Below are 19,931 nucleotides of genomic sequence, written 5' to 3' on the forward strand. Positions count from 1 at the left end.
TCCTATTCCAGACCGTGAACCCTGCATCATTTTGCATTTAGGATTTTATTCTATCACCACACCAAAACAACTTTCAGGGCCCTTCATACCTGATCCTATCACCTCTCATTCACTACCAAGAAGTTGACTTCTGCCTTAAATCAGTTCATGATGCCAGGCTCCATCACCCATTTGTTAAATTTTCAAACAAGTACCATCCTTCTTTCCCTTTTGAAGGAGTTTTCTCTAAACGTCCACAAAACTAGTGCTTTATCCTCTTTCAAGCCTCCCCCTTTAAAATTCCTCTTTTCTGTGATGTTTGCAAGATCTGACAACAGTTACTCTGCTGGTGTTCTCAGATTATCACGTTGACCAACATTATGTCATTGTTTCCTTGTGTTCAGCAAGTCTAGTTAGCAGAGCTGCCATCTGATAATGTGTCCATGCAGTTCCAGTATCTGTGCTTAGCTGACAGGCTAGAGAAAGATTTTTTTTGGTTTCACTGATTTTAAAGAGCCTTTAGACAGAAGATCAGACTGCATGATCCAACAGAGATCACAGAATGTTATTCAGCTACTGCTGTATTGAGCCAATAATGTGCATTTAACTTAGGCATACCTCCCAGAAGCACTCCCAATCATGAGCTGGAAAGGCATGTGGTCTTTGTTAAGAGATGAGGTGTGGGTAGATAGATATTTTGAATGTCAAGAATAAACTGAGTTTCCATTTTTAATGTACTTCACTGAATGTTTAGAGACTATGATGATGGCAGCCATTTACAATACATGGAGGTAAGCAGAATACTCCTCTGCCCTTCTCTTTGGACAGGGCACTCTTGAACACTTCAAATCATGGTACTTTACAAAAAACTTTCCTTAGAAAATATTCCGATTTAAAACTTAGGTCTGTTTTTGGTTGTAGAAGTCAAAGCAGCATCAACACTTCTATTATAAATGTAAATAATTTTGCTGGTGAGGTTCCCATAATCACCATGGAACCTTACGAACCTCTGTCCCAATAAAACCCAAATTTTAAACCTCACTCAGAAGCCCTGGTATCCAGCACAAGCCATCTTTCTAGCTACATGGCAGGCAATTTTTTTTGGACAATTGTATTTCATATTTAAAAATGAAACCCCTACCTCCAAGTTATATCTATAGATGTATTAATTTCTCCCCCTGCCCTTAACATCTCCCTCCCCAGTCCATGAAAACATCCTTTATTAAAATCTTCTGAGTACATTATTTATGGCCAAGTTACAGTAAGTTCTAGAAAATCCAGAGATTGAATAGAAATGGCAACAAAAGTATGCATGGAGCAGCAAACCATGGCAGCTTAAGTAAGCAGGATACTCTCCCTACATTTAGAAGTAGCACAGATGTTTGTAAAATTCAGTGAAGCATTGTCAACACCTTTCTCCCACCTCGGCGAACCCCACTTCCCCTCCCCACAAAATTGCTGGTTTTAAAACAAAGCAAATTTAGCATGATCGAACTCTGGTGTTTTGAAATCTTTGAAAAGGAGACTGTGCTGTTTTTCTGGGGGAACTTATATTTATACTGTAAAAAGTGAGGTCTGACCCTTCCTGAAGAGAGGCCTCCCCCCTGGACTCACTGTGATGTGGAGCACAGCTCCGCTGCTATAGTCTTAGACTGCAACTAATGCAAACCAGCTGTGAATCAGAAGCTTTGAAAAGGGCTACTCATTTTCTAGTAAAGGTTTAATTTTATGAAGCTAAAGCATCTTAGTGACAGTTTGCTGAGAACATTTTCTCACTCTATTTCATTTTCCAAGTCTTTAGGTGGATTTACTCTCTATAGCCTAAAGTCTAATCAACGTTTCTCAAATGCGAGTTGAAATGACCTCAACTTGTACATTTCATCGCTAAGCGATTCAAAGGTCAGATTTTCAAATATTAAACACTCAGTTTCCCTTGCAAAATGCCCACACCACTAATCGCTTGTGCAAAATGGGTACTTATGGACCAATAACATATGTAGTGCGTTCACTTGCACACAATTACAAGCAATTTAGGCATCTATTTGACATGTAGGAAATATTACCTATAAATTATGAGCTCTAAATATGCTCCCATCATAGGACCACCTTTGTTTGCCAATGAAATATATATTCAGATTTTATTGGCTTTTTATTAAGCTTGGGTGATATGACAAACATAGGCAACATACACAGTTCAGCCTCACGCAAATCAGAACTGCATATGTGAAATCTAGCCTTTTGTTAAATTCATAATGATATTTTATCATAGGCATTTTACAGGAAAGTTAAACTCTCAGCAGCAGCAGAGAACTATGTATGTAAATCTTGGGCCCAAAAATGTGTCTGTACTGAACTGCAACGCAATCCTTTGGTAAAGGCAAGTTATTTTAGTTACGTAACTGAACTTTTCTTTGTAATGTACAAAGTATTTTGTGGTGAGAGGGATTTGGATATTTTTTAAAATGGTGGTCAAATGCCTTACTGCCCAAAGACAGTGCCTGCTATGGTCTTTGGCTAGATTTTGTGTGTTGAGCAACTTCATTAGCACACAGTTTCAAACCAGTAGTTGTTTAAGCAATAATTGAAGAGCAGGACATTTCCTGGGGATTAAGGACTAGATGAGAGGAGATGGCCTAAAGTGTAATTATAGGACCACACCCACTCACTAATCTCAAGGAAATGCCCTACATCTTGGTCATCACTTCTGTTTCTGCACAATTAATAGCTCCCCTAGGCCAGTGTGGTTGCTTGAACTGGTTCTCAATATTGCATTCAGGTGATTGATGTCTGTGTTCATCTTGTTCCAAAAGGACTGCTTAAGAGTAAAAAGTGACTATTTTTGCATTCATGAGTGCTAGATCCTGTTGTGTTACATCAGGGTGTATCCAGAAAAAGGCCATGCAAGCCAATGGAGTGTGACCTCACAGGAGCTGAAAACAGAACTAGAACAAATTTCCCTTCCGACTCAAACAGATATGTGCAGTACAGGAGAGGGCAGCTGGTCCAGGTGGCTCCTGGAAGAGAAAAACTGGGACCACAGGAAATGAGAACAACTAAAGAGCAAAAAGGGAAATAGTAAAAGGATAGACATGAGATGACATGCAAGATTTGCTAATATCACTGCAAGCATCACATGTCAGAGTTACTAATGGCCTTCCATTATGTATTGACTGCCTAGTGGCTGCAGCAGGAGCAGATCTAGGGGGATGTCCTGATGCCCTTGCACTCACTCCCCTTTGATTGCTCCTCCTGCTCAAGCTGGGATGCCTGGCCCCAATTCCTGAGGTAGGAGAGGCAGTTGGGAGAGCCTGCCACAGCAGTATGGGGTATGTAACAAAGTACATAAAAGAAGCAGGCGAGGGTTTTTTTTAAAGTATTTTCATGGAAAATTTATCTTTTCTGTCCACTTACTATCTAGAGCCAAATGAGAAATTATTAAAAGATAAAATTTTTTTTTTGTTAAGCTTGCAAGCTCTTCTCCTTTATTGAACAGCACTAACACAGTGGTTTTGAAATTTCTTTGGTCTCATGCCCCTTTACCTGCAAAACATTGCTGGCTGTATTCCCTACTCCCAACATGTTTCTAAACATTCATTCCTTAGGAAGAGTGTCAAAACCAATGTCAATGCTCAGCAGTGCCAATGCCCACCATACACTGACCAATCAGAAGCTCCACTGCCATTAAAACGTAGGCACATATTCCTCCGCATATCACCACATACCCCAGTTTGAAACCCACTGCACTAACATATAGAACAAGGAAATATGCATGTTGTATTTATTTGGAGCAACCTCCTCTGCTGGGCTTAATTAAACCCTTTTACTAACAAAACATTGAGGACAAGATTCTTTTCCTGGCAGGTTAAGAGTATAAATGCACGCGCTAATTTGCATATGTCCTGACCACAGTTGCAGGCAAATCAGATAACTGGGTAAGCAGATGCATGGAGTTAGTGATTTCTTCACTTATTTACCCAATGTCTGTATCTGCTATTTTAGATTGTAAGCTCTTCAAGACAACTGATGCATTTAATCTTTGTGCTTCCTACCATTTTGCTCATGCTAAAAATAAAAATGTAATGGACAAATCCCTCTTTCCCCCCCTAAGAGAACTGAAAATCTGGCCCTAGAAGTAGTGTGGTAAAATAACATGATATCCTTCTCCTATCACCTAGTTTTCTTTCTGCGGATCACTGTTGGAGTTGTGTGCTTACATGGAGTTTCAGTGAAAAACATGCCATAGGCCTGAGCCAGTATTTCCTACACACCCCAACTTCTTAATTAGCCACTTCAATTACTGAGTATTATGGCACATTACCTTGAAGGTTCAAAAGAGTCTAACACAAGCTGTTCCCCCCTCTTTCCATTAAAACATTAAACTTGGAGGTGACTAACACCAACAAATTGGTCACATAACTAATTTCCTATCTTCTGTTTTCCTAACCATGATCTTGAATTTGTTTCATGGTGAAAGGGTGTAGGTTTCATAGTGAAAAACATTCTATTTTTAGAAATATAGTGCTGGATGCAAATGTTTATGCTCTTTACACTTTCAGAACAAGTAAATAAGGTTGTAGGCTGCAGCCATATGATTATCAGATAGATCAAAAACTAAAATATCTGCTTCATCATCACAGTGCAATTAAGTAATTTCAGTTTAAAATCTCCTGTATATATTATGCCATAAATCTGTGTGATATGAAAACAGTCCACCATATCTCCTATATTTTACATGTGTGCATGTGTGTAACATTTCATCACACTTTAGCATACGGGGGCTTGTTCTACTGTAGTCTTATGTTCATGTTGGGGTAGAGCTTGCCTTGTTTTCATACGCTTTCCATATCTCTCTGTCTGCAAAACAGCATTCTTTTTATTTTTCACATATGCATAATTTAGCAGCTAAAATTAATTTTTACTCCTCTTATCCCATGAGGTACCATAGCAGGGTGCCTTGTGAGTTGGATTTTATTATAGCTGAAGGATCAGAAACAAAATTAACTTTGAGTTAAAAGGTACAAAGCCAAATTCTGTCCAGACATGTCTGAGAAGCCTGTCTTTAATAAGGTTGTACTTGTGTTACAAAAGGACAGAATTTACTGTCTAGATTATTTACTAGTTACAAAAAGTCTGTACTAAAATGGGGACAAGCAATTGGCACTAGTCACTAATGATAATGCAAATACTTATTTTACTTTGCAGCAATTGCAAATCTGTACTCAAGAGAACAATTTTTCTTACAAATTAAATGCAAAATAACCCAACCTGGGGAACTTGGAACACCCTTCCCTGCTGGTTCTGGTGCACATAATCACTGTCTTTAAAGATCTCTCTTCTTTTTTGAAATGATGTAATAAATATTTTGTCCTTGCTGTGAGGTTAAGAGCTTGACTTTTAAAGTCCCCCTGAGGTTTGCCTTTATGAAAAAAAAAAAAAAATTATGCTTTCAGCTGTTTTAGCCCATCATCCTGAGTCACTTTGTGGGCTCAGCAGCAGGGTGACCAACCACACTGATTTGAACTAGGCAAAGGCCCAATAAGATCCTGCAGACAGACTGAGTGTGGAAAGTCACTTGCTAATCTCCCCCTCCCACCAGGTGCATTAGCGTGGGAAAGCTTGGAGCGCACATTCCTCAGTAGCAATCAGGGCAGGAAGGCTCAGAGCATCCCATGCAAACCTTTCACCAGCACTCAGGAAAGGTAAATAAACTTTAGACACAGGGAGCTGGCTAAACCTCTTGTGCTCCTGAACAACTAGACAGACAGGGGTGGAATATTTGTTTACCACAGGAAGTGGCATATTTATTCCTGACCAGCTTTCCCTCTGACCAGCACCTACCACTTACAGAAACAATCTTTTTGTAGTAGGGACTTCAAGCCCACCTGAAACTGTCCAGCTGGAGACACCAGGAAGACAGCTACATGTCACTAAAGAGCTGCCCACACAACACAACAGTTCAGTGTCCTGTAGCTGTACCCAAGCTAGCATGGGGAGTAGATTAAGTAATGTCTCATCAGTAAAGTGGTCTGCCTAGGTTTCTATACTCCACTCCTCACCAGAGCTAATTAACAGGTAACACACTGCACTAATAGACTGCAGTCCCTGGTACCTGAGCTGTCTGCACATAGCGCTGTCCTGTGCCTCCCAGGCATTCCTGTAAAGAACATTTTAAGCAATTCTGTGCATACATGCAAGCAAACATGCATCCATGCAGTTCTTTCCAGTCCCTTTTGGGTATAATGGAAATTTTGCATGTTTCAGAGGTTTTTGACATATACTGCAAAGTGACAGTGTATATATTCTGTTTGCATACATCTCTTGATTGCATGGACAGGGACCGTCTTTGGAAACTGGGTTACAAGTGACTCAAGAGTTTACCTTTTAAAATAAATGTTTTCTGTTGGGTTTTTTAAAAGATAATACAAAGCATATGTGCAGACTCTCTAAAAGTTCTGTATAAACAAAAAACAGGCAGGAATATACCAGCCTTACAAGCCACACATGGAAAATGCCTGTACTCTGTCAGTGGAAATTTTACAGTCATTATTAGCATTAAATCTCATTGTAGCTAATTGGGACACAGTACAGCTGCAACTGCTGTAAGGGGACATCAGGCCCAGCATTTCCTGATACAGGCAAGGCTGCTCACAGCCAATGACGTCTACAGCTGATGCTAAGAGCAAACGATTGTTTCTCCCATGATACAAAGAAAGACGGCTCTTAATACTGAACAATAAGAACTGTTCTGCAGCCCATCCTAACTGGGAGGTAGAAAGTACAAAGTAGAAGCAAACTTGAAAAGCGTGATAGTAATAGGAAGGAAGAAGCTTTTTGATTTCAGAAGTGAACAATTTAATTAAAACAGACAATTTAATTAGCAGTTTGCACTACATTACAGGCACAGTTAAGGATCTCGTCCAGAATTCACAAAAGTCATTGGGAATTTTTCTGTTGACTGCAATGGGTTCTGGATCAGATCATGATTGAGGCTGATGACTGCAGTAAACAAATTACTCAACACTGCTTTATGTCTTACTAACACTGTCTTACCAGTGATGACAGAGTCATCAATTTCTGCTGACCCATGCACTCCTCAAGGTATACTATCACTCTGCTGTGAGAACTGGCTCGGACTTGGCATACGAGGTCTGAGCCTAGGGTCACCTTTCCTGCCCCATATCCCTGAGTTGCTTCTTTAATTACATTTGTAAACCCTTTAGTTACTGGTTATGTATGTAATTAGGGTTTTGTCTTTTGAAAGCTGAAACAAACAATAAAACAGACCAGAGAACGAGATAGTCCCCTTTCCCATTCTTGGGTAGGTAGGAAAACAACTCCCTGCTGCCTCCTCTCCCTGCAGAGTGTGGGTAATTTGAATGTAAATACAAAGAGACATTTAGCTTACAAGTTAAAACAAAATTTTGGAAGACAGGAGACCTGGGCTTGCTTTCCTCTCTACTGCTAATCCATTGTGTGACCTTGGGCAAGTCACTTATTCTTGCATGGTTTCATTTTTCAAACACTTTGACAGTTTCTAACAGAAGGACAAGGTAAATGAATTACTATTTTTTGCATTTGCTTTCCCTCGCTCACTTGCATCCTGGAAGGATTTGTTCAGACTGCTTGACCTTTCACTTCAGTCAGTCTGAGTCCTGGCCTTCAGAGACTTGGAGAGCCTAAGGGAATGTCTATACGGCAGTCAAAGATGTGACAGCAGCTTATGTAAACATACCCGAGCTTGTGTTAAACTAGCTAGCTTGCCTAGGAGTTCTTGCAGAACTGAACTCAGCCCAGGTTGCAAAACCCAGACAGGATGCTGAGTAATATTTGGGTGACAAACCTGCAGTATTTTCCATGCTGGTGCAGCTATACTCTTATTGTTCTCCACGCTAGCTAGTTTTTGAACTAGCTCAGTTGTGTCTACAGAAGCTGCACTCATTGCAATCTAGAAATACCTAAGAAACATTAGAAATATTTTGCCTATAGATCACAAGCCCCCTCAACATTGATCCCTTCATGTTCAAATAGATTAATTAATTCACAGCTCTTCAGGTCAGATAGAAAAAAAAACAAAAAACAGTTTATACTGCATCTGTGCTAAAGCCTAATGAAAGATCCAGTTCCAGTGGAACCTTCATACAGTAACCAAAACAGGATATCACCACGGCATGTGAAAACGAAATTCTACTCTCTCTAGCTAGTTGATGACTTCATGGACAAAAATAAAACTATTGTTTTCTTTCCTCCCTTCTGCCACTACATTACATCTAGTGATTACTTCCTGCAGTGTTTACTGGGCAGGTACACTTAGATCCAGTTGTGCAGAATTGCTTGTAAACCTAAACTTTAGTGGAGATTCCCCTCCTCCCTTTTTTTTCTTCCTGAGATAGTTTTGGCAGTGACAGCAAATTCCCCATCCTCCATGTAGCGATTCAAGCAAATACTAGACCAGTGAGGGGCCAGCCTTTTTGGCAGGCATGCCACAAATTAAGCCCCATGAACTCCCTGAATGCCACTTCAATTCCCTTCCTTTGCCAATCTGCCACTCTGCTTTCTGCTCTCTGCCCCATCTGTCCCTGTGCTGCCCATAGGCACCAACTTTGTTTTTTGCTGGTCAGTGCTTTAAAAAAAATTAAAAAACAAAATAAAATAATAATAATAATAATAATAATAATAATAATAATGGCACTTTCCTTTTAACTCAGCATGTTTCTGCACCAAATCCCACTCATGCCCAGGAGGCGGCACATTACTTTTACCCGCAGCATCTGTAAGCAGGCACTTTAGTGGGACTTTTTTGGCACTTTCTTGTAATAGCTGATTGAATCAGCTTAGCTAAAAGCACCAAAAAGACCCTGCTTAAGCACCCTATCTTTACAGACGCTGCAGAGCTGGGGTGAAGTAATGTGCTGCTGCTTCTGGTAAAGTATGTTTTTTGGTTGGTTTTCTTTTAACATCTGCAAGAAGCTCTGTAAGTGCTGAGCACCCACTGATTTGTTTCGGTGAAGTCGGCACCTGTGGTGCTGCCTGCTCCTTCCCCAATCTGCCATGTGCCCCACACACAGGGTACCCGGGCCACTTGTAGCATCACAACCAGCCTTGGGGAAAATGGTGCCCTGGGCCAACTTGTATTTTGGTGCCCCCCCACTGCCTCCTCCCCACCAAGTCAGTGGTGCTGCTGAAGGCAGAGGCAGGCAGGCAGCGGTGTGGGGTGCAGTGCGGCGGGGAGGGTGAGCAGCACGGTGTGCTATGCAGGCGGGTGGGTAGGCAGTGCTGCTGCCACTCACACTAGCTGGCTTAGCTCCTCCTGAGCAGCACCTGGAGGCAGGGGGCAGGCTGGGCTGGGCACTGCTCCTCCTGCCTAGGGCAAGGATCAGCCAGGGCAGGGGAAAAGTGGTGCTGTGAGTTTGGGCTGTTCACACGTGTGGCATGTGCATGTGTGTGTGGTGCCCCCATAATCACGACACCCTGTGCGGTCGCCCACCCCTAAGGCTGGCACTGTGTGGCATGAATGCCGCAGGTTGGCCACACCTGTACTAGATAATCCACTAAATGTCAGGGACTGTAACTCAACAGCATGAAGCAGACATTAGCTATACAGCAGCAGGAAAGATGAAGGAAGTTTAAGCACCCTCAGGTCAATTTTTTGATAAATAAACACATGCTGAGCTCCTTCCTTTCCATCTCATATCCTTGTTGTGACAAGGTATTCAGCAGAATTTGCAGATTTGTTGGAATCTGACAGGACCTCACTGTGAGTGCTTCTGCTATGGCCTCGAACTTGCAACCTCTGGCTGTCAACCATGAGCCTTAAGCACCCAAGCCCCCTATGCAGAGCTGAGTCAAATTTTGGGCTAAACACTATAAAATGAAATTCCAAATTTTAATTTCCTTTGTTCTTCACAGTCAGATTTAAAGCCAAGAAGCAAGCAGCAGCATTATCAACTTTTGTGATATCCTACTTTTTTCAGGAAGCCCCTGCTTCTGGACTAAGACAGTTAAGAAAGAAGGAGAGATTATTATTTTAAATCAAGTTTCTGGCCCACCGGGGTGGGGACCAACCTTTGAAAATGTAACAGAAAATTCACACAAAAGGCAGCTCCTTCCCCATTTGCTGATGTTTGTCTAAATCTCATATTTTCCAAGCCGATTTTGGATTGATTCATGATTTCTGAATGCTCAAGGTCAGGAATACTGGAAATGCTCCCCCCACAGAATATTTCAAAATGCTAAATTACAAAGATATTCCCAGTCTCACTGCATTAACTTGCAGTTCTTTAATGTGCTGGGATTCTAGTACTTGGTGCATTGTGGGTGACAGACCACTAGTGCTTTGGGATCAGGCAGACAGGTGTGTAACAAGCAGGGTGAACGCTCTGGGTACCCTGCAAGAGTAGGGGGTAGGTGCCACTGAGCACCAGAGAGGTAGAGGGCACAGGAGCTTCACTTATGCCAGGACCTCAAAAATAGTCCTCAGCTGCCGCTACCACAGCATACGTAGCCTGCCCACCCCAACTGTTCATGCACCCGGCTACTTCTGCAAGAGCAATGTCATGCGGCTGCTTCTGCTCCTCATGCGCAGACTCTGCAGGGGCTGGGGTGCAGGTCTGGTATCCCTATTAAGTTGGTGCGTTGCTTTCCAAGTTACGCTACTAAAGGCAGATATTCTGTGCGAGATATTGGGTGTATCTTCACTGAAAAAAACTCCAAAACAGTATTTTTCCATTGTTGTAGCTAATGCACTGTGAAATTTTAGTAAAGACAAGGCATTGTAGTGCCAACAAGATACAGCTTGTCCAACACAACCTCAGGTCAAGTTACAGATACACAGAAGTAAAAACTGCCTGCGTCTCACCTCCACTAAGATTTAATACTAAGATACCACCTCATGAAAGAAATTGCCTTATTGCAGTAAAGACATAATCTATGTACCAGTAATGTTGGAATGATGCTAGGACACGCTGTGACTGAGCCTTGTGACTTAATAAAGAACCATCTCTCTCCTGACAGAAAATTTAGATTACATATAATACCGACCTCCCCCACCCTCAGCAGTCCTAACAGCACATTCCCGGCAGCAGTTCTGTGCTACCCCATTTTTCTTTAAACGTTCAACACAGAAAACCTGATTTCACTGCCTGGTACTTGAAGCTGCCGGCCTTATCGGACCATGCATTGCAAGAAAGCCAGCCATACTGACCATGCATCTGGTAGGTGTACGGTGCTTGTCCCGGTGTTGCTGTGCTGAAGCTGGATCCGTAGCTAAGGAACCCACTCTGTCCTGGAGAATGGCTCAGACTATCTTCTGTTTTAATGCCTTTGGAGGATATAACAGGAACCAAAAGCATGATGTTAGTGTTCCTCTTGATCTCAACATATATTGGTATAGAAAAAGGTTTCCAAGCTTAAGACATTTTAGCTAGACTTGAAGGGGGTGGAGCTATGGCTTTTTAATATAAAAGTTCTATTAAAATTGGATATTATTAACAAACATCCAATTTTCTGCAGCCATTTTTAATATTCTCCAGTATTAGCCAGATATCTTTCTTAAATTGTATACAATCTATGTGTTCGTCAAGAGTTGCCTGTGCCAACTGTGTTAACATCCATTCTGGGATTGTTGCAGTTGTTGTAGTTACATTAGACAGTGTTTCCCCACTGAACAGATAACTAATTTTTTTAAGACAAGAAAACGAGTAATGCACTTTCCAGAAAGAATTTTTAGATGCACATTAATATTAACAGTTCATTGAACTAATGGATTGGATTTGTAAACATTTCAAGCAATTCTCAGATGATGGTAATTAATTACCAACATGTCAATACTAATGATATTTTCTCAGATAAATCAGTAGCATAACTGTGTGGCAGGACATTGGGATGGCTGCCCCATGTGGGCAGTGGGGACTTCCAGTTGCCCCTGACCCCATCGTCACAATCATGCGGCTGCAGGAAATGCCAGTTCCCGCCCCCCCACCCCATTTCTATCAGCACCCAGGATAGTTGCCCCCGTCTCCCCAGCCTAGTTACACTATTGAGGCAAACATCAATGAGTTTTGCTTTAGTTACCGTTGCATTTTTGATTAGCTGCAGTTGGAACGTGCAATGTCTGTTAGCAGGTCATGGTCAAAGATTATCAGCTAGGTGCGAGCCGCAGGTGTTCATGTACAGTTCATAAAGCAATAGGCAAATCCCACATAAACAAAGATCTTCTTGATACCAAAATCAAGACTTGAAACTCATGCTGAATCAGAGGGGGACAGGTACTAGCTGATTTTCACACTGCAGGACAGACCCTTCATCAGTTCTGAAAATACTTCATATTTTATGCTTGGGACTGCTGAGATCATGCAGCTGTATTTTTAAAACAAATAGCTGAAAGGTGCATCTCATTACAAACCCTTTGGGTGTGATCTCTACCTGTTTGCATGTATATTTGCACAAAACAAAAAACTTGGCCACAAAACATGCCCTGAGCATCACGGCTAAACAAAGAGCCTGTTGATGGTGTGTCCTGAGATTTCCAAGCTGTCCAGGTTGCTGTTATTTTTCTGCATTTTTAGGCAAACAATCCAGTCAAATAAAATTCATACAGCTTCAAACAATCGTATTTGTGACTCTTGCTCTCTAGCTTGCCAATGCCTCCGTCCTGAAAAAGCACAAGTCTGCACTCTCTCAGACTAGGTAGGGTAAGTTTTACTGACTAGCTTCTTTCTGGACAACATTGTTTATTTTACTGTTCATCTCTTCCCATTTATACAAAAATAATTAGTTTTACATGAAATCCACACAGTTTAGATGCAGGTTACCAATGGGGGTAACAACAACCTATGGTAAAATCCAGTATCTCTCTCTGAAGGATTAGTGAATGTGTGTTGGTGTAAGCACCAGGCTTTATCAGTGGTAGTGGAGCCTGCCTGTAAAGGGATTTTGTGGGTGTGCATGAAGAGAAGCTGTTTTTCATAACATCACATTTGTTTTTCAATTACATCAGCACCATGCATGTGAACACTCAACCTATTACAGCTCCAACCACAATTAATCTTCAGTGACTGGGCCTTTCTGGAAGTCTAAAAATTGTTGTCAGACAGTGAAATAACTTAGCACCAAATTAATTTCCACACAATGCTCTGTTTTGTCTAGAAACTGGCCTAGTTTTATTTTTGTGTCCAGAAACAATACTGCTTCATTGTTCTTGGTAGTCAGCCAGGTGGGATTTTTCATATACAGTATCATATATATTATAGAGGGTAGGGGTGGGGGGAGAAAAACCACTGTTCAGTGATGGTAGTAGGTAATCTGCAGGATTTATAAGCAGCAAGTGGGCCTGACATGTGTGCACCCTAAAGACACTAGCCAGTAGCAAATGGCCATATTTTCACCTGCTCTAACAGGGACAACTGTTCAGAGTTTGCCTTGGAAACCACCCAGCTGATAAAAGCACGAATGTAATTCCAGAAAACCAACTCAAAACATTCCTCATATCGCCTTAATATACGTTAGCTTCACTAAGCCTGTTACCCAAGCCTTTCACAGGTTGCTAGATCGAATTTTCCCTTTATAAAACTGTTGTCAGTGGCTGTATAAAAGGTTCTTGTTTTCTCTGCTGTACACTTGGAAGCGATATCGTATTTTCAAGGTAAACAAGGTCTCAGGAGCACATGGCCCTCAAAGCAGACTGTACAATTGGGTAGGGGAAGAGCAGGGAGGAAAAAAAAGAAACACCACCACAGTAATTTTGCCAGGAACTCAAAAAAGTTCACAGTGCCCACTGCAGATAAGCACCTAAACGTTTGCTGTCCACAATATCTAAGCTACAGCTACAGAACAGGAACCTCTTTGATGTTCAAAATGGGGAAAGTTGTTTCCTGGAAGGCTCTCTCTTTACCTTAGGTACTTCCACCTGTACCTAAGGTAACTATTTTTGTACAAAAAAAATAGCCTCAGCAACCCATCTCATTTTTTCTGTAGCTTTGGTTCTTATTTTTTCCAGTCTGAAGCACCTTCCCTGAACTTTAGTTCTTTGGGCACCCCATCATTTTGGAATGAAGCCTACTCTGTGTATATGAACATGGCAAGAATGAGTATGACACGATTACAGTAGCACAGAGATCTGAAGTTTCTGCAGTGTGACTAACAGTAAAGTCCAACACCTTCCAAATGTACCATTCGTGGTATCAATATACATGGGATGAAGCCTAAGTCCACTACATTTCACATACACACAGTAAATAAAAGTGATCTCTTTTGCTGTTGAAAATGGTAAGACAGAGCCACAGAAAACATGCTTTTCCATTATATTCACTATGTCTGAAAGCATTTGTTATATTACTAATAATCCATTTCAAATATCTATTATCTCTCATCACAAAGTATTTTATAGCACATTGTTCATCCACTACTAGTATGCCACTAATATGGAAAAGCGATTCCTAGTCCCAGTGTATCTATTACATACTCACTGTCTTGCAAAAAGGGACATATATATTTAGATTATCAGCAAAAATAAATCAGCATTCTAGCTCAGTGGAGCTATGACAGTGTGTACCAACTGAGGTCTTTAATGGTCATAAGCAGTCAGAGCCTTCTCTCAACTGTGATTATTGCAAAAACATAGCATTTTCTAGCACTACACTTCAACACCGGCTCCATCCCAGAGCCACAGAAAAATTCACCAGCTACACATTTCTCTAATGCCAAATTCATTGCAGATGGGTTTTCTTTGGATGTCTCTGATCCTATGACTGTTAAGTCCTAAGCTTATTTAGCTCATAAGATAATCAAAGCCTTGGTTAGTACAATCCTCCCCGAGTTGAGGGATGAAACAAAGGAAAGTCTGCAGAAGGATCCCATACTATTGAGTAAATGGACAACAAAATGACAGATGAGGTTGGTAAGTGTGGAGTAATGCATGTGGGAAAGAATAACCCAAGATGCACAAACACAGTGATGGGCTCTACATTAGCTGTTACTTCTTAAGAAAGAGATCTTGGAATTATTGTGGATAGTTCTCTGAAAAAAATTAGCTTGGTATTTAGTAAGCAGCCATAAAGGCAAATAGAACGTTAGGAACAATTTAAAAGGGAACTGAAAACGATACAAATTTTCTTTATGCCATTAATCAAGTCTACACTCACACCAAGTGTTGCATGCAGTTCTGGTCCTTCCACCTCAAAAAAAGGATACAGTAGGGCTAGAAAATATACAGAGAAGGGCAACAAGGATGATCCGGGGCATGGAGAGATTTCCATAAGTGCAGAGATTAAATTGGCTAAAACTTTCCAGCTTTCCAGAGGAAAACAACTTGGGGGGTGGGTAAGAGAGATCGAGAAAGTTAATAAAAGTTTTGGAGGAAGTAAATAGAGATTTACTATTTACCATCTCTTGCTGTACTCAAACTAGGGGATATACAAGGGTATTACTAGGAAACAGGTTTAAAAGTAATAAATGCAAGCTGTTAATAGCCTTTTTAAAGCTTTGGACACATGAGATTTTCTCTGACTGAAAAAAACCAAAATACTTTACCGACAGAATTGGAGAACTTCTGATTGGAAGGTTGGGCACTTTCTTTTTTCCGTAAGAAAGATGAAACCATTTTCTAGAGAAAGCAGGGGTTCTTAAAGAAAAAGTAACCAAGTCATTGTACTCACTGTAGGAGGGTATTCCATACGGTTGTCCTGGAGGAGGATATGCAGTATAAGCAGCAGCTTGCTGGATTCCTGCACTATACTGAGTCTGTCCGTATGCCGCCATTGCTGGGAAAGTTGGGACTGTCACTATATGGGGATAATGTCTATTTGAAACAAGAAAAGAGAAGATCTAAGGCAATGGTTACTGCATGCAACTCTTTAGAGAAACCTCATTAATTTAATGGTAAAAACATACAGAAACATAAATAGAATGACTACACATGGTACTGTGCGGGATATTTTGGGAACACAATATTTGCCGCACAGTCAGATCATTTTTTCTAGTTCTTGAGATACCAGTATGCAAGAGGACACAGATCCATCCTAATGCACAGGGAGGAATATGGCATAGGACTGCACAAAATATTTTTCATGATTTTAAAAGCTCAAATCTGATTTTTAATTTTTTTTGCATACACAAAATAAAAATGCAATTTCACAGCAAAACCTGCAAAGTATCATTTTACTTTATAATCACCCCTAAATAAACCTATGTGCAAAATGAAAGAATTTTTATTCCTTGGGATAGAAATGATGGTACCCAGGCTATTCATCTCTCTTCAACTTGCTTTCTAAGTGGATTAAGAACTTGTTAGAGAAGGCCAAGTCTTGCAGCATGTGGAAAGACTGAAGGAGTATGTATGTCCTTCAGAGTTTTCAAGTTGGCAGGAGCCCCTACTGAATTATTTTTCAGCAAAACAAGGTTTATAACCTACTGTACTTGAATTCCCTTAAACATCAGACACACTCACTTTGTGGAGTACAGATGGAGAGGACACTGTGGTATTGCTTCACTGTTGCCTGAAAAACAAAATTAAAGTGTCTCTGGTTTTCAGTAATATTCTGTTTTGTAGCCAAATTGTTCTGATCACTGTAGGATACAGAAATTGATGCAGCGAGTAGGGGAAATTATTTTTACTGAAATCCCCAAAAAGTTGTAGAAGATTAGCAATGGTGAGAGAGAACTTTTATTTAAGAAAATTAGTTAGAATTATGAAGAAATAATGAAGAAAAAATTTACCCAAGAGGTTATTAGTCGATTGACTAGTCTACTAGGTTATTCTTTATTTGGCTCCTTATCCATATCTAGGCAAGAGCACCAATTCTTAAGTCATGAGCAGTCCCACTGGCTTCACTATTACTATTGACTGCTCTATGATAGCTGCTGAAGTAACATTAAAACCCACCACTTTTGCCCACTACATTCTTTTTGTGCCCCCGTGGTTTGGTCTTTGGCTTTCTTTAAATGCATTATAAAATTAGACAAAGAATATTGGGTTGAGAAGGGAGCTTGAAAAGTCATCTAATCTATTCCTCTGCCCTAAGGTAGGTTCAACTATACTAAAAATGCATCAAGACAGGATATACAAGTTTGCATCGCTCTTCATACTGAATTTTGTAATGCAATTGTCTAACATATTGTCATTTTAGTAATTAAAACATTAACAAATGACAGAAGACCAGTAACACAAGTGAACAGTATGCTTTTCCTGCACCATACATTTACTTTCAGCAGAACCAATAAAATTCTTTTTAGAGGAGAATTTAGCTAATTAAGACGAAAAACATAATTCCTTAGATTAACCTGCAAACTGCCTGCTGCTAGAGGCACGTATTCACAGCATTCCCTCATGCCATCTTGTCTATTAGACAAAATACCTCTATAAATAGCATCCAGCACAATGAATCCCAGGTCCTAAGTAAGATTCTTACATGCTATAACAATACATACAATACAACAACTAACCATCACTATTAACAACAGAACATCAGGCCAGACACACTTACTATTTTACTGATATCAACAAGGCCACCCACCATGCCAAACTAACTGCATGCTGTCCTAACACATCAGGGAGAACATACCTAAATACATAATGGCAATTATATCATCTAATGTGCTTATACACTGCTGCCCATTACTTCAGGCAGGGGCACCCCAGGGCTTCCAATGCTTGTATTACTGTGTAATCTGTTATGCAGATTTTATAAATGTCATCCAACAAGTGAGAAGGAATAGAATATGCCTACAGTGCTGGTCCACAAACCAGGCAAAAGGCACCTGCAGTGCCTCCCAATGTCTGCCACCTGACACGTTAGACAGAAAGCACCTGCAGTGCTATCCAACATGTCAGCAAGGACATACCCGCAATGCTGCAAAAGGATTAGCCTCATTAAAAAGTCATCTAAAATTATACGACTTCTGCAGTTCGTAAATTGGTGAATGAAACATTCACCAATATCAAATCGTTCAATATTCAATATCACTTGCACACCAGTGTGCAAGTGACACTGAATAGTCAGTACAGCTTCTTCCTGTAATGGCTTTTATTTATACAGGACCTTCATAACACTTTGCAGACTTAAGAGAAGAAAGAGTTCCTGCCCCTAGGAGTTTACAAATACACGGGCTTTAGTTCTAATCCTTTCTGTAAACATATTAATTTAAAAGTTGTCTCCTTTAGATTCTGATCCTTCCCATGAATGTTATGAATTAGTTGTCATATTATATGTGGTCTAATCACACTGGATTTCTAAAGTCTTAACAAATATGCATACAAAACATCTACTGTGGCTTTTAAAACCCTGCAAATAAAGGGTTAAGTATACTAGTTAAATATAATAGTGCCTTTTGCTAACTCTCCTCCAGCAGGAAGGCTGACAGATCCCAACCGCAGCAAACAATAGCTGGAATTGTACTAGCAAGAACTAGTTCAGCTGCATCATTTGCCAATAATTTTTTTAACAGATTTAACATTCTTCTGTTTCCTCCACTTGCACAGTATGATTGGGGGTGGGTGGGAGGGGAGAGCAGATAAATTTCTATCAGAGTATCAACTGCTGAAAGAATTTGTCCTTGGTACCTGCCAAATACAAAACGTCAGACCACAGATCAGGGAGACTAACTGTTCAGAAACGATAGCAATGATCTCAGCGTGACAAACAGCAACTGCTTTGGTAAAATGTTTTGTATCTGCATTCCGCATTGCTAGGAAAGACTGACCCTGATTTTGCCTTTGCTTTTCCCCCCCCCGTCTAGTCCTCCAAACAGCAATATTACTAGAACTAGGAGTTCAAATTAATGCTACTCTAGGGATTATTGGAATCCAAACCAAGACTGCCAATCCTGACCAAAACTACATGTTTATACACACAATATTGTGTGGCATATGTCATTGCTATTTACATATAAATCGCTGCTGATCTAATGACATAAGATAACTGGAGTTGCTACAGAAATGTAAAATAAAAATTTGAACTGCTTGTTGCATCAAAGGACTAATTCTCACCTATGCAGGCCTCATCCCTGGCTAGTTCTTTTTGTTATACACATGCTGTATGCTAACGTTAAATAAATCATAAGCAAGAAGAGGCAGCCTACCTTCTATGTCATCTGGAGCCGTGGCATAAATGTTAGAAAGGTTAAGCTTCAGTCTGTCAGGGCACTCTCTATTTACAGTCAGGCTGGGTGATATCACTAGATCTAGCATTTCCTTATACCTGAAGGAAAACAAAGGAAAATATAATTTATTCATTAATTATGCATGCTTACTAATGATTCCATTTTTCCCTAAGAGTATAAATATTAAAGATGATTACCTAAACCCAGGCTTCATATAAATTCTACATAATAATTCACTAAAGTTTTCATCCAAGGGAAATGCCAAATTAAAATTAAGTACTACTTCCCTTAGAGATTACACCCATTGGATTAATGTTTTTCTTTCTTCCTGGATTTTGCTACTGGAAAATTAAGTTTCTGTATTTCTTAAATGCCATCTGAACAAGCATTGTATTTAAGTACTACCACCACCCTATGATGTGTGCAGTGGTTTCCACTAAGGCTATGGGAATAGGGATTAAAAGACTGAAATTCAAGATGAGGGCACTTAGCAGCATTATCCAACCTTAAGAGATAACAAGAAGAAAGTTATTACTGGTAAGGTTTGGAGGTTCCAGTTAATCACAATAACTTTTGAATGTACGAAAGTCTTTCCAAACCTCCTTGTTCTGAAAAATCAGGTTGCAAACATACACTAGAAGAGAGTGTCATATAAGTCATCTGATTTTAATGTGGCCAGAAAGGTGCAGTCTCTGGTCATACAGGATTCAGATGTTCAAAAAAAAAATCCCAGGTGTGCATGTGCATGTAATACATGCATAATGATACCATATGTATCGTTGGGGTCAGGCTTGATGATCTGCTCAGGTCCCTTCCGACCCTACCAACTATGAAACTATGTGTGGTTAACTATTAATTGG

General features: G+C 40.3%; 1 protein-coding gene and 1 long non-coding RNA gene across 10 annotated transcripts in view; one reads left to right on the forward strand and one right to left on the reverse strand.

Moving 5' to 3' along the window:
* Positions 1-19,931, forward strand: part of LOC109282466 (uncharacterized) — a 237,135-nt gene that overhangs the window by 74,578 nt on the left and 142,626 nt on the right. The window lies entirely within an intron of this gene.
* The window catches only part of EYA2 (EYA transcriptional coactivator and phosphatase 2), a 143,907-nt gene that overhangs the window by 68,267 nt on the left and 55,709 nt on the right, over positions 1-19,931 (reverse strand). For 2 of the 6 annotated variants that reach the window (XM_019484556.2, XM_014609750.3), the window contains exons 2-5: positions 19,051-19,169; positions 16,421-16,469; positions 15,630-15,772; positions 11,180-11,296 (exon numbers count right to left, since the gene is read on the reverse strand). In XM_019484556.2, the coding sequence (XP_019340101.1) occupies positions 11,180-11,296; positions 15,630-15,772; positions 16,421-16,469; positions 19,051-19,159 (418 nt within the window). In that variant the 5' untranslated portion in view covers positions 19,160-19,169. Of the gene's footprint in view, positions 1-11,179; positions 11,297-15,629; positions 15,773-16,420; positions 16,470-19,050; positions 19,170-19,931 lie in introns of those variants that run through there. The other 4 variants (XM_059733174.1, XM_059733173.1, XM_014609753.3 and 1 more) reach the window with 3 other exon arrangements.

Source organism: Alligator mississippiensis, chromosome 9 (assembly GCF_030867095.1).
Source record: "Alligator mississippiensis isolate rAllMis1 chromosome 9, rAllMis1, whole genome shotgun sequence".
In the NCBI taxonomy this organism is placed as follows: Eukaryota; Metazoa; Chordata; order Crocodylia; family Alligatoridae; genus Alligator; species Alligator mississippiensis.